The sequence below is a fragment of the Anas acuta genome, chromosome Z, assembly GCF_963932015.1.
Source record: "Anas acuta chromosome Z, bAnaAcu1.1, whole genome shotgun sequence".
Classification (NCBI taxonomy): Eukaryota; Metazoa; Chordata; class Aves; order Anseriformes; family Anatidae; genus Anas; species Anas acuta.
Genome location: NC_089017.1, coordinates 42,026,615 through 42,039,633, shown reverse-complemented (window position 1 = coordinate 42,039,633; position 13,019 = coordinate 42,026,615). Strand labels below are relative to the sequence as shown.

Genomic DNA, 13,019 nt, shown 5'->3' with positions numbered 1-13,019 from the left:
AATAACATACCTACCATTTTCTCAACCCTGTTCTTACTTCTCCTTTGAGACCTCCACTATCATAAATTCCATCAGCCCAAGCTCCTCCAAAATACCCTTACTAAAGCTTATCCTTTCCTATAAGCAGTGGAATCTGCTGAAGTCATCAGTGGATCAACTGCATACAGCATGAATACTGAAAAAAATATTTTAGTTTTCAAAGTAAATATCTCACTGAGCAAAGATGAAAATAATATTTCTTTCTGAAAATAGCCTATTCAAAGAGGAACCTGGCAGATGCGGAAGTGGAGTACAGCAGAATGCAGAATGTAGCTCCAGCTAGGATTCCCACCCCCAGCTCAAGTCTGCTGGCATTACTGTCTTCAAAACAGACACCTAAACTGCTTGCAAATGGCCTCCTAAGCAACCAGCTTTCAGGGGCACTTTTATATTACTACAGTAACAGAGAACTAAAATGTCTTTGTTTTCATGATTACTTCTTTATGAAAAGATAAAAATTACTACAAAACTGATGTTGATTCAACAGCTGTAATACAGACTAGGTTTGGGCATTAGTTAAAATGCTTGTGTATCTATTTTTAACCTTAATTTAATGTAGGCAGCTCACACAGATTAACATCCGCTTTTTGATGATGCTTTTGCTCAGCACAAGTCTTAGATTCTCCCTAATTGGCAGATATACACAATATGCACAGGGACCAGTCTCTCAGGCAACACGATACAATAAACAGGACACTGAACTAAGAGAACTGAGGAAGCTTGGGTATTCATCCCAACTGCATACTGGTATGTTGCATAATCTCCAGCATACATCTAATGAACTTGGTGCCAAAATATGTATTTCAAGGTATCTATACAATACTTTCCATCGTGCTATGAAGGAAGAGGGCAGAATAAAGAAAATCTCTTCAATATTGAAAGCCTGCATTGGTAATTTACCAACATAAAAGAAATAAATCTTCATGATAGTCTGAAAAACCTCCATGGCTTAAGAAAACTTGCAGCATGGTGATGTTATTTCTATTTATGACTCATCACCTCTAATTTGGATCTACTTTTTAATGGAAAAAGAATTAAGCACATTAATTTGAAGCAAACCAATGTATCACTTAAACATTGCCAAATGCTTCTATTGTTCACCACCACTGAAATACTTTTTGTGTGCTCTGGAAATAGATGCTCCCTCACAGAATAGTGTAATCCCTCAAACAAAAATTTTTCTGTTTGGTAAAATACAATTTAAGCAGTATGCTTTACACCATAGTCAAATTCCATCTTACCAGCATTTATACTCACTTGGAAAAAAAGAGTAAAGATTTAGCTTTACAACCAACCTTATTTCATAGGGTATTATACCAGCATACATGGCTCAGCATTAAAATAATAAATCTTTTTTAATTAGAAAACTGAAGAAACTGCTTCTTCACAATCTGAAATCACATCACTACGTTTTGCTCATGAGAACAAAGTTTACAGTCATAAGTTGCACATAAAGGGTTTATTTTAAATGTTTTAAGGATAGAGTTACATCATAATTATAAAAATTACTTACAGAATTAAGTAACAGATTTAAAGTGTTTATACTTCTAAATGCAGAGAACAGGGAACTGTCTACATTGTTCAAAATAAAATAAAAATAATGAAACCAAGCTCTAAAGATGAAGTCATTACCTAATTTTAAAATGTGAACACGAAGACCTTTGAACTATACACATACCAAGAACCATCCAAATTGCACTAATGATGTAAAATACAAAAAGCACAGCATTTTCAAGGAACCAGAAACTGTTTTTAATGTAATTATATCCCCCAGAAGCAATTTATCAATTCTATCTGAAGATAAAGCCTCCATTTTTAAATGATTTATTTAATGAAGGCATCTACCTGTTGCAATAAAAAAGGGTTTCCCCAGAGTCTATTCCTACCTAGTTTAGGGTTTGGCACTCAAAAGAAAAATAAAAAAATGTAGTGTTTTACTGATCAGTTGTGGTCTTATTTATTCTTTAACAGATTATGTGGTCCCTTCAAATGCTGTATGACACATACAACTGGAAAATTACCTTCCGTTGGCACTATGCTCGTCTCACCGGTGCATTTAATCCTACTAACAACCATTAAAACAGCACAATAAGCAAATTCACAAAAAACTGAACACAAAATAAAAACAGAACAAAACCAAAACCTAAACATTTTTAACATGCAACTTTAGTTTGTTACATTGAACGTTCTAACCCTCTAAGCATGCAAAAAAGGATGGTCTGCATTTAACTTTTTTTTTTCTTTTAAAAAGTTTTACATGGCAGCCTGACATCACGCACACGCACACACACAATATACAACAATACTACAGCAGGTAAATGTGAAAGGCCAATAACTTTTATACAAAGATCCATGGCCTGTGCCATCACAAGCCCTATGTAATTTTGGAAAGTAATGTTGAACCCCTAGAACAAGGAACCAACATTTAGTTACCAGGGTAACGCAAGCACTGCATGCAGATCTGAAACATGAGCCTAAAACAAAGCCCAAAGCAGATGGGCAGGGAGTGGAATTAGTCTCAAGCCTCAAAAAGGTGGTTTAAGCTAACAAAAACAAAACCAAAAAAAAAGGAAAGAGGAAAAAAAGATTAAAAGAAATACCTACACAACAGACAGTGGGGACATCTAAAAACAACCATAAAATTTACAGTTTATAGATTATACTCTAATTGGCATAATATGTGGTGTATTAAAGTGGCTTGCAGAAAACCCACAAATGCAAGCCTAATGCTAAAAATGTTCCAGTAGACCTAAACCTCAGACATTTCAAACCAAACCTCATATTCCTCAGATGTATAGCCCCAAATTCAGTGTACTAGGTTATTTGTGTGTCTTGTGTATAATCAATACACTCACTCATTCTTGTGCCACAAATATCAACTTGGGCTCATGGAGCCAGGCTCAGCTTTGAGATTTACATGCAGGACTCTTAAGAGTCAATAGAAAACACATAACAGATCTGCAGGATGAAAACACTGTGTTGCAAATCTGCTCACTTTGTTCAAAACACAAGGAACATTTACGACTTGGGTACTTAGAATTAAGGACTGCATTGAGAAGCTATTCACTGAAATACAATAGCCTGCCTTTGGTTGCCCATGATGAAATACTGGACATAATGCAATATAGTAGCAATGGACAAAGAATTAAGGTATCATATTTATATGGTGAGTATTAATTACCATTCAACAGCATAATGAGGCACAAGCCTTAAGGCTAAAATATGAAATAGGCAAAAAAATGGACAGAAAGGGGCTTAAACCACTGAGTCTTCGGTATCAAGAATACCCACAGTTGAGGTCATACAGACCTCTGTTCTCTGATTAACAGCACCTCTCCTGCATCCTTCCACTAATGGCATAAGGGTGGATATCAGTGTATTTGTTCCTTCCATCAGCAGTGCTGACTGTCTTCACAAACTGCGTTTCTGTGAAGCAGTTCTTTGAAACTTGCAGAGCTCTGCCTTAATGTAACATGACAATTTTGTTGCTGTGCTGATCGTTGTTACCATTCTGATACTTTCAAAAGCTGCCACACTTAAACAAAAGAAACAAAAACAAAAAACAAACAAACAAAAAAAAGCACACACACACAAAAAAAACCTTAATCTTCATTTACAACTATCTTGCAAGATTAAAACCGTGAAAGGATTTTGCTGTTGTGGGCTGCTATTTACATCCACAATCTAATGCAGATGACTGAACCACTGAGACTGCCTATAGCTTCCATTAGATAGTACATCACTGGCATGCAGAACTCTAGTGTTCATAGAATGAAATTCACGTTAACAGCATACCTCAAAGCAAGTACAATGTACACCACAAAAGGCAACAGGTTTAAGCTGTAGATTTGTCCGGACACTCCTTATGTGGGAAAGCCAGAAAAAGAGTAAGTTGGGAAGATGCCTTCTTAAAACAAAATGGTTATACACAAACAAACAAAAAGAAATCAATCAAACAACAACCAAAAAAGGAATGCAACAGACTGAGCAGAAGGCAACAAATGCCTCTCCTTCTCTAAAGTTGTCTTCAATAAAAAAAAAAAAATTACTCCCGCCTCCCCCCTTTGAGATTGTATTTACCGTGTAAAATATTAGCTACTGTTAGGCATCTAAGTCCACACACAAACATTCAGGTTGCTAGGTTTTGATATTAAATGAGAGACTACTGATTGCCAATGCGTAGTCTAAAGTCTTCTGAAGTAGCATATATACTGCTAAACTTGTGGCACCAAGCACTTGGGTTTTGCTAAGAAGTGTATATAACAAACAAATACAGAAATACAACATTTAGGATTGAAGGCAGCCTTGTTGCACGTATTTACTGGTTCCTACAACTTGTAAATATGGGCCATTAACCTGCATTTTCTAATTAACTGGTTATACAGATTAAATATACTTTTATAGTTTAAAGCCTTTTCACTGAAAGGTGCATAAGTCAAACACTTGATATCCTACTGCCCTGTGACTACTGAAAATGCACAAGTATTTCCACGTACTGCAATTCTTATAAAGCTGAATTTGAAATAAAGTGTAGAAACACAGCAGATCGGTGTCACTTGGGTTAGGCACTCCTTAATGCTGCACAAACTGTTAAAACCTTTCTGAAAAGTCAACTCTGTCCCAACCCTGAAAACAAGGACTGCCAGAAGCCAAGAAATTAAATTTAATGTTACAAAAGAAGGCATATCAAAATATCAAACTACACTTGCATGTGGCAGTTGAACAGGTGAGTGCAAGGTTGAAGAAAGTTAAAATCTATGAAAAAAATTTAGATTAATGATTACAACACTAGATCAACTTTACACAGCTTGAATTTGCAGCTGTTCTTTGCTTTTAACTCCCTCCTGCCCAGATATATTGACTTCCTTCAAGAAAAGGAGTTCTCTTACACAAAATGTGTCACGTTCACATACATTTTTTTTTTGTATTACTCAGAACAAAACAGTTTTGCTGGCAGAGATTGTGGGTTCGCAGGGACATTTAAGCTTTCATTAAACTGGAAAGCAGTCAAGTCTTTGTGTCTACAAATTTTACATTTAATAGTTCCACAAATTTGGCAAAAGTTCACAATGATGTCTAGGATGTCTTCACCAAATCGTAGACATAAATATGGAAATCATCATCAAACTTGATGAAATAGACTGATGGTTTGGCTTCAACTTGATGAATGACCATGCCAGTCCTTTTTGAGCCATCTTCTTTGGCATATTCCACTTGTTTGCCTACCAGGCTGTCCACAACTTCACCTGGTTCCCGTTCTGCAGGAGGTGAATCATCTGTAACACAAAAATAGTGTAAATTGGCAGGGATTGATGGTATTTCAGCACACAAAACAGTTGCAGAATCTTCTACAAAATGGGTAAGAAAAAAATCAGAAGGCTTAAATACAGAGTATGCTGAAATTAAGCTTTGTTCAGACAAGCACTTAATAACTGTTACAGTTCTGGAAACCATAGTGGTCACCCCAACGCCCCTTTCAATTTTATGAAAGCAGCACTTTCGTTAAAGGGGTAAATCTATCAACATGAAGATTTACACAGAAGTTATAGAAAATTTCTGTGGATAACTGAACTTAAGCCACCTGCAGAAGGTGACACTGTATCTACCTCATTAGCTGCCACACTAAACCTCCCCTCTCCCTATACACGTTATTCAAAATTTGAATGTATGCATGCCCTTCCAACAAAAACACCTCTAAGATGTCTAGTAAATGTAACCTTATTAAAAAGGGCTTTTGATCCCATGTTGGAATAGATGTCACTAGTAAAGCGTAACCATATTATTTGCTTGTCTAGCAAAACCTTCCCAGAAATATCCTTGTATTTTCAGCAATGCCTATGCCAAATGTGGATGCAAAAAGGCATGAGTTATAATATGCCAATGGGGGTTGGTTACAAGGCAATTACAGAACAAATGTGATAAGCAGTAAAAGCACCATACTTGAGAATCGGAAGCTAACCACATCAAAACATACATTTATTTCTCAGTGTGTCTCTCTTTTTTTGAATACACTTAGAATACACTTAGCTCAAATTGTGTTTTGTATTCCAGTGAGGAATTTTCTTAGTAATGGTCCAACCTGCTGTGGCTTTTATTCTGGAAATCCTAAGCCTCTAAAATACTTTGTTTGTGCTTGTGTTGAGAACCCCTTACAGATTTTATCCGTTCTCTTTTCAATTTTGTGAGTTGTGAAAGAACTCCCAAATGAATGAATGGATTGGCTTGATGTAGTTACACTTAGATTCTTCCCCAAACTTATGAAGTTTCTCTGCAAATCTTTATTTCAGATTCTCTATAAATGCATCATCATACATAGTCATCATTCTCTTAATATCGGCTTTATGTAAAGAGTCTTTGTTAGCCTAAGTTCAAGCTTAACACATTTTAATTTAGAAGGAATTATGCAATGTTGATCAAGTTTTAGTGTAAGATCCAGAAATGCATTTTTCCCTTAAAAAGAAAAAATAAAAGCAAAAAAAGCAAAAAAAAAAAAAGCGCCAAAAATGAGTTTTGCTGAAGGGGAAAAAAATGCCCTGGAAGTTTTAGTTACAGTTTAGTTTACTATGTAAAGTTCTACCAAACTAACATAAGTACTTCCAGGTAGATTAAAATCTGATTTGAAAAATACTACCTATAATATCCAATCATTGATTTAAGGACACAAATCAATCTATCTGGAAAACATTCAGATTCACAGAAGGTAGCATATATTTGAAGGGTTTTGGAAAGAGAGTCAAGCAGTAGACAGGTGCTTGCCTTATTTATTTAGGAACAGGAAGGTCACTTTTTTCATTAATGTATGTGGCTTACGCTTTACAAGTGGCAGATATATTGCTTTTGTTAGGGTTGGGGAACAACATCTAAATAAACGATTACTATAGACAAGAAACAAATAAATTGCACTTGTCTCTTTAGTCAGCAGACTGCATGTTATCAGTAGTATGTACATCTGAAGGATTCACCAAATCAGTTTTTACTAATACTTCCATAGAACACTATCTAGCCTTTCACTAGTTACCCAATTATTAATTTTCTTTGAAACCCAAGTCATTTGTCAGAGAAGTGGTTTAGGTACATGGGAGAAATAAAACTCTTCTCTTTTTTATACTTGGCTAACCAAATGTTTTGAACAATATTCATTCTGTGAAAATTCTTCTATATAACTAGGAAGAACAAAATAAAACTTTTCACTTCAAAATACAAGGAAAAAATATCCCTCTCATCTACTGAACTATTTTTCTTGCTCATATATTGCAATGTGTTAGACAAAATAAGTTTTCAAAAGATTAGTGCTTCTTTCTTTACTGAAAGTTTTCCCTCACTGAAGACACCTATCACAACTAAAGTAATCTGATTATACAAATAGGCCCCAAAATATTATTCCTATAAGAAGTAGTTCAGAAATGCAAATCAAGAGCCACTTCTATGATCTGTGATACTTCTTACTATACACAACAGTGAAAAACTTCTCGCTTGCCAGTTTCTATTAAAAAATCCAGAGTACATATTTTCAGCAGAATTAGGAATAAATATGGAAAATGGCTTTTTTTTTTTTTGCTACTACTTCTGCTGATTAAAGTAAAATATGTCAACAGCTAACACAGGTGATCTTGGTTACACTGTTATCTTGGTTAGCTCTCATATTATACTTCATTTAAAAAAAGGGATGAACAAACAAGATCGTGTCCAAAAACAAACTGTCATGTCCGTAAATAAATCAAAGCCAAACAGTAATATAAAAAGGTGTCACTGTCTAATAGAAAAGGTGTAACTGGCCTACTTACTGGAATCGGGCATAATGCGAAGGTCACCTTCTTTATAATCATCTAAAAGTTGGTACATGTACAAGACAGGATCTTTCTCATAGGTAATATAAAACCACGTGTTCATAATAGGAGCTCGAGCCAAAACCATCCCCCTCCATTCATCTTTTGAGCCATCCTCTGTCTCAAACATATGTTCGACAGCTTTGCCAATCATTGTGTCTGCCAGGTGGGCATCACTAATCCGAGATGAAGCTGAAATGACAGCATTTCATAAGTACATTCAAAAAACAATTTTTCACGATTCATGAACAAGTTTGATTGGGAGTTATTTAATTCATATATAAAAAATACTGTCCATTCCAGAGAGTTTACTATTGAAGAAAAACAGAAAAATGAAGAGTTGTTAAAATAATAAACACATTGTATTGCCCAAGAAGAAGCAATTACAATAAAAGGTAAAGGAAGAACAACTGAGGATACAGCAATGAAGACTCTTTGCATTTTAACAAGGTACTCGACAGGGAGAAGGGCAGCCAGCCAAGAAGAGTACAGAAGACCAAACAGAACGGTTCTATGAAGTTTTAATGGAAGTTTTGGGACTGGTTCTCCTCTAACACCACTCTAAAGACAACTTCTGATTGGTCTGCAGTCCTAAGAAACATCAGCTTAGTCCTTTCGTGGGTTAGGAATTAACTAGGTTAAATACTGAACTCTCTTTTGTTTTTGTTTGAAAAAACTTGCAGTTTAATAATCCAGTACTAACTGTGACATTTATTAAGTAATGTTATTAATCAAGTTACTTTACTCTGAAAACATTTCCTCCTCTTATTAGAAATACTTAGGGGAAGAAGTACATGAGAAAAAATATCACACACAGAGCAGACAATATAACCAAAATGTCTTACATTTCAAATTTTAACAGAAGTTAACTTCTCATAAACTCGAAGTGTAAAACCCTAAACAAAAACTACAGAATATACTGCACACTATTTAAAGACAAGAGATACCACTGTACTCACTGGTATCATCAAATCTTTGTGAAATCAAGAAAATTTAAATAGAACATTTAGATTACCTCTCATGTGACAAAAATGCATTTGACTAATGTAATTTAAATAGTCAGATGTTATCTTGGAGATGTCATGAAAGATTAGTAGAGAACATTTAATAGTAAATGCCCGTTTCTATGTATCTAGGAACAAAAACAACACTTACCAACTCTGTCTGGAAGGACTTCAAGTGCTGAAACTCTTTCATCCTTGTGCAGTTCTAGTCCATACACACAATCAAATCCATCATACTTTATAAGATAAAGAGAGGGATTTACAGGAACTTGATCGAGAACTGTGCCCTTCCATTGTGTTACAGGTCCACTCCCTTCTTTCCATCCATGCTGTATTCTGCAGCCTACAATGTTTCTTCGTGGCTGAGAAATAGGTTTGCTTGGTCCCACATTGTTTCTATGTTTTCTGTACACAGATACAAACATAATATTAAACAAGTACATATCCAAAATTCTATTCCAGACAACAAGTGTATACTTTGTTTTAAGGTGATATAAAGCATATCATACTATTGGAAAAAAAAAAGAGAAGTAGTGGAACACTTTTGACATGCTTCAGAAGGTCAGTTTCGTAAGTGTCCTTTCTAAAACTAGTTTGCTTAAGAACTAAGTTGCAACACTGAATGTGAAACTCACCTGAACAGGTCTCAAAGCACAAAGTTACCTGACAGTATTACAACTTTACTACCTTGTTGCTTTCTCTGTGCAATAGTATTCCCTTATCCTGGGGGAAGAAATTGGTGGATATAACTGGTGGTTGACTAAAATTCTTCCATGGCCTTTTTTTTTTCCCTCCTATTACTTGTGGTTTCAATTTAGGTTCCTTTTGCACTTAGGTATATTTTTAACTCCAAGACATGTCAGAAACAACATTCCTCTAGCATTCCTTTTTATTGCAACACAAGAAAAATTATGTGCAACAGTAATAGCAATAGATGCGATACTCTTTAACATAGTAGAATGATTCAATGTATTTTTCTGTTTTTCCTTTGTATTTTCATGGAATTTGCATGGCAATTTCTTCTGTTGAGTATCACTTGTTCTAATCAGTGGGCATGTAAGCTGGCTTGAAATTTCAAACCACAGAAAGCTTTATACAAAGCTTTATTATGCAGTTATTAAAAACATTATTGACAGTTTTAAAAACAAATAAAGAAGCATCTGAACAATGTAACAGAATACAGGTGATAAAAAAATATAACATTTCTATTTTAGCATGTTACAATACGGACATTGATTCCTAAAATGATTACTTAGAGGGTTGCCTGATCAAAATTATTGTGCATGTCAACTAGTTCTAAAACAAGTTTTTGGATTAGTTACTACTAGTACAACACTTCATTTAAATGACAGTCAAATATGCACACCAACAGCATTCTTAAAAGCAACATGGAAAGAATGAATACCAATTGCGAAAATAAAAAAGTATTGTTCCCTAGATTAGAGACACTAACCATAGATAAATCTCTGGAAATGACGAAACCTCACATGTATGATATAAATCCAAAAAAGACCAGAAACAGTCATAACAGTGAAATCTCACTCTTACAGAGTAATGATATATAACTATATGATATAAATATTTCTATGCATACGAACATATAGAAATCATACATCAAATACATAGAAATACATAGAAATCAAACTTTATCAAAAATAAGATGTATCATTTTTTCATCAGCCTGTCCCACCTCCAGATGAAGTTCTTAGCAGTAAGTTCCATAGTAATTGTCAAAATGCCCCATTGTGACAATTTGACTTTTTAGGATAACCATGTTGTGTTTGTACTCCTAACTTTGAGAGCGCAAATTATAAACTCTGCCTGTTAACTGATACCTTCCCATGAAGCTGGTTATAATTTTTATGCAGAAAATAGAACACATTTTCAAATTCTTGTTCTCACTTTTTTTTTAGTGTCCGTCATGCTTTACTATGAATGACCAAATGAAAGAACTAGTTCTTGTCATTGAAATGAGTTTGTTTTACATGCAACTAATTTCCTTAGTTCTAATGAATCAGCCTTCTATTTTGAGACAGAATAAAGCAAACTAAAGGTAAAACAGCTCATTGAAAACTGACATAATAATGTCACAGTTTTTGACAGTTTGTCTATGTTGCCAATTACCTGATCATTAAAAAGGGTAAATACACTGTTTATTTTTGACCTCACAGTTGATTTTACTTTCTGACTGTAAAGCGTAACCCACTTTAACGTTTAAACTGTAACAACTAAATGAGAAGCTTCACAGACATTTTAAAGAATATGATGGAAAAACACTACAGAATTGAGTTCAGACTGGTAACTACCTTTTAAAATGCCTCACAGAGCAAAAAGCATGAGGTGCATGATTGCTAGTCAAGCAATCCAGGTACACCTGGATTTGAGGGCTGTCCTACTTACTGAACAGCCATTCTTTTTCATTTGCAGTGGTTTTTACTCTAAAAAAATGAGATCTTTAAACAAGTAAATTGACAAGGAAAATCTACTTTTTCTTGCATCTGAATATGTGGTAAGAAAGAGTATAGCTTCCTAAAAGACAATAGGTAAAAGCTACCAATGTATTTTCATACAAGACAACAGTAGTCAACCCAAATCTCCTCAAGCATACACTGTCTTGTTGATACACCAAGTAATACATAACCTTCTGAGATGATATACCTGTAAGACCCAAAATGTTTTACTTCAATTTTATTAGAATTATCCTTAAAAATACCACAAAGATTTCCTCAAAGTTTGATGTAAGTTTTCCTAGATATGTGAAACCAGAAAACAGCAAGTCCTGGAAACAGCTCTTGATACATCAGATATGTCCTCATCGTAAATGGCCCTTCAGTCCCCAAGGGTTTCAGATCCTCTTCCTTATCTTGAAGGCATTATGCTGGTAAACAAAACCTAGTTATGTGAAAAGGTTTCGTTATCAAAACCAGATAGTTTATAAACTTGCTAGAGACTACACAGGTAGAAAGAAAACTTCATAGCTTTTGAAGCTGTGTTTAGATGGTCCTTATACAAACTTATTTGGCAGCTGCCACCAAGAAACCAATGTAGTGCAGAATTACTTAGGACTGGTAGCAGAAAATCATTGCCCTATGGTTGTACTTAGAAGATAAATGGGCATTTATAAAAGGAGCGTGGCGATTCCCACTGAAGTAAAATACCTAAATGGACAACTTTAGATTAATTATTTTTTTGTTGATGTTCATCTCAGAGAAACACCACAGCGTAGAACTAAGGAAGAAAAACAGCAAAGGATGAAAGAAAGCCATAAGTCAGAGTTTGCAAAAAAGGCACAACTGAAAAAAACATCTGGGAAGAAAATGCTAAAATACGTGTTGGAGCAGCACAGTAAAAACAGTAAAATTTCAGTCTTTCATGGTGTAAAGTAGAAAAGTTATTAAAAATAGGACACAGACTTACTACAATTGTGACCTTACTACAGACTACCACCAAAAGCAGAATGGCAAGAATTGTTATTATTTACTTTTCACAATATTAAGACTATGAGGCACATCAATCGAGGCAGAAACCTTAAGGTATTTTCCATTCTCTTTCAAAAGCCGTAATTCGGTTGCAAAATTCATCTTATGATGTTGCAGGAGCCATGAATGCAAGTTAAAGTGGGCTCAAAAATTCAAAAGGCTAGGCTCATTGCTAATTAAACAGTAGGTACAACCTGTGCATTGAGGTCCTTGAATTGTCAACTACAAGACGTCTGGGCAGCATACGAATAAAGGAAAAGGACTGTTTTTATATGTACTCTAGTACTCTTTCCTTACGCAAGGAAGGTGGAAAGAGAGTAAGATCTGAGACACTACTTACTGATCTGACACCAATGACGTCAGTTTCACATTCAGAGATCATCACTACCCACTAACAGAGCATTTGGAAGAACTGTCCTTTTGTAACTGACCTATAGCCATGGGAACCCTTCCCAGATGGCTCAGCAATTAACTACCATATAGGAGTTCAAAAACCTATCCCGTGCTGCTCATTTTATCACTTCCTTGATTACAGAGTCACGCCCTCTTCCATGCTCTTGGCTCCTCCTTCTGCCACAAATCTTCAGAAGCCTGTTAAAATCTGCCCCGCCCCCCACCCCCACCCCCCCAGGTATTCAAGTGCCAGTAGGCTTGTTCCTTATTCTTTAAAT

The 13,019-nt window shown here is 35.2% G+C and overlaps 1 protein-coding gene across 4 annotated transcripts in view; it reads right to left on the bottom strand.

Annotated features, from left to right (window-relative positions):
• Nucleotides 1-1,479: 1,479 nt before the first annotated feature.
• The window catches only part of SPIN1 (spindlin 1), a 57,919-nt gene continuing 46,379 nt past the window's right edge, over nucleotides 1,480-13,019 (bottom strand). For all 4 annotated transcript variants that reach the window (XM_068667958.1, XM_068667956.1, XM_068667957.1 and 1 more), the window contains exons 4-6: nucleotides 9,021-9,274; nucleotides 7,824-8,057; nucleotides 1,480-5,315 (exon numbers count right to left, since the gene is read on the bottom strand). In XM_068667958.1, the coding sequence (XP_068524059.1) occupies nucleotides 5,116-5,315; nucleotides 7,824-8,057; nucleotides 9,021-9,274 (688 nt within the window). In that variant the 3' untranslated portion in view covers nucleotides 1,480-5,115. The remainder of the gene's footprint in view (nucleotides 5,316-7,823; nucleotides 8,058-9,020; nucleotides 9,275-13,019) is intronic.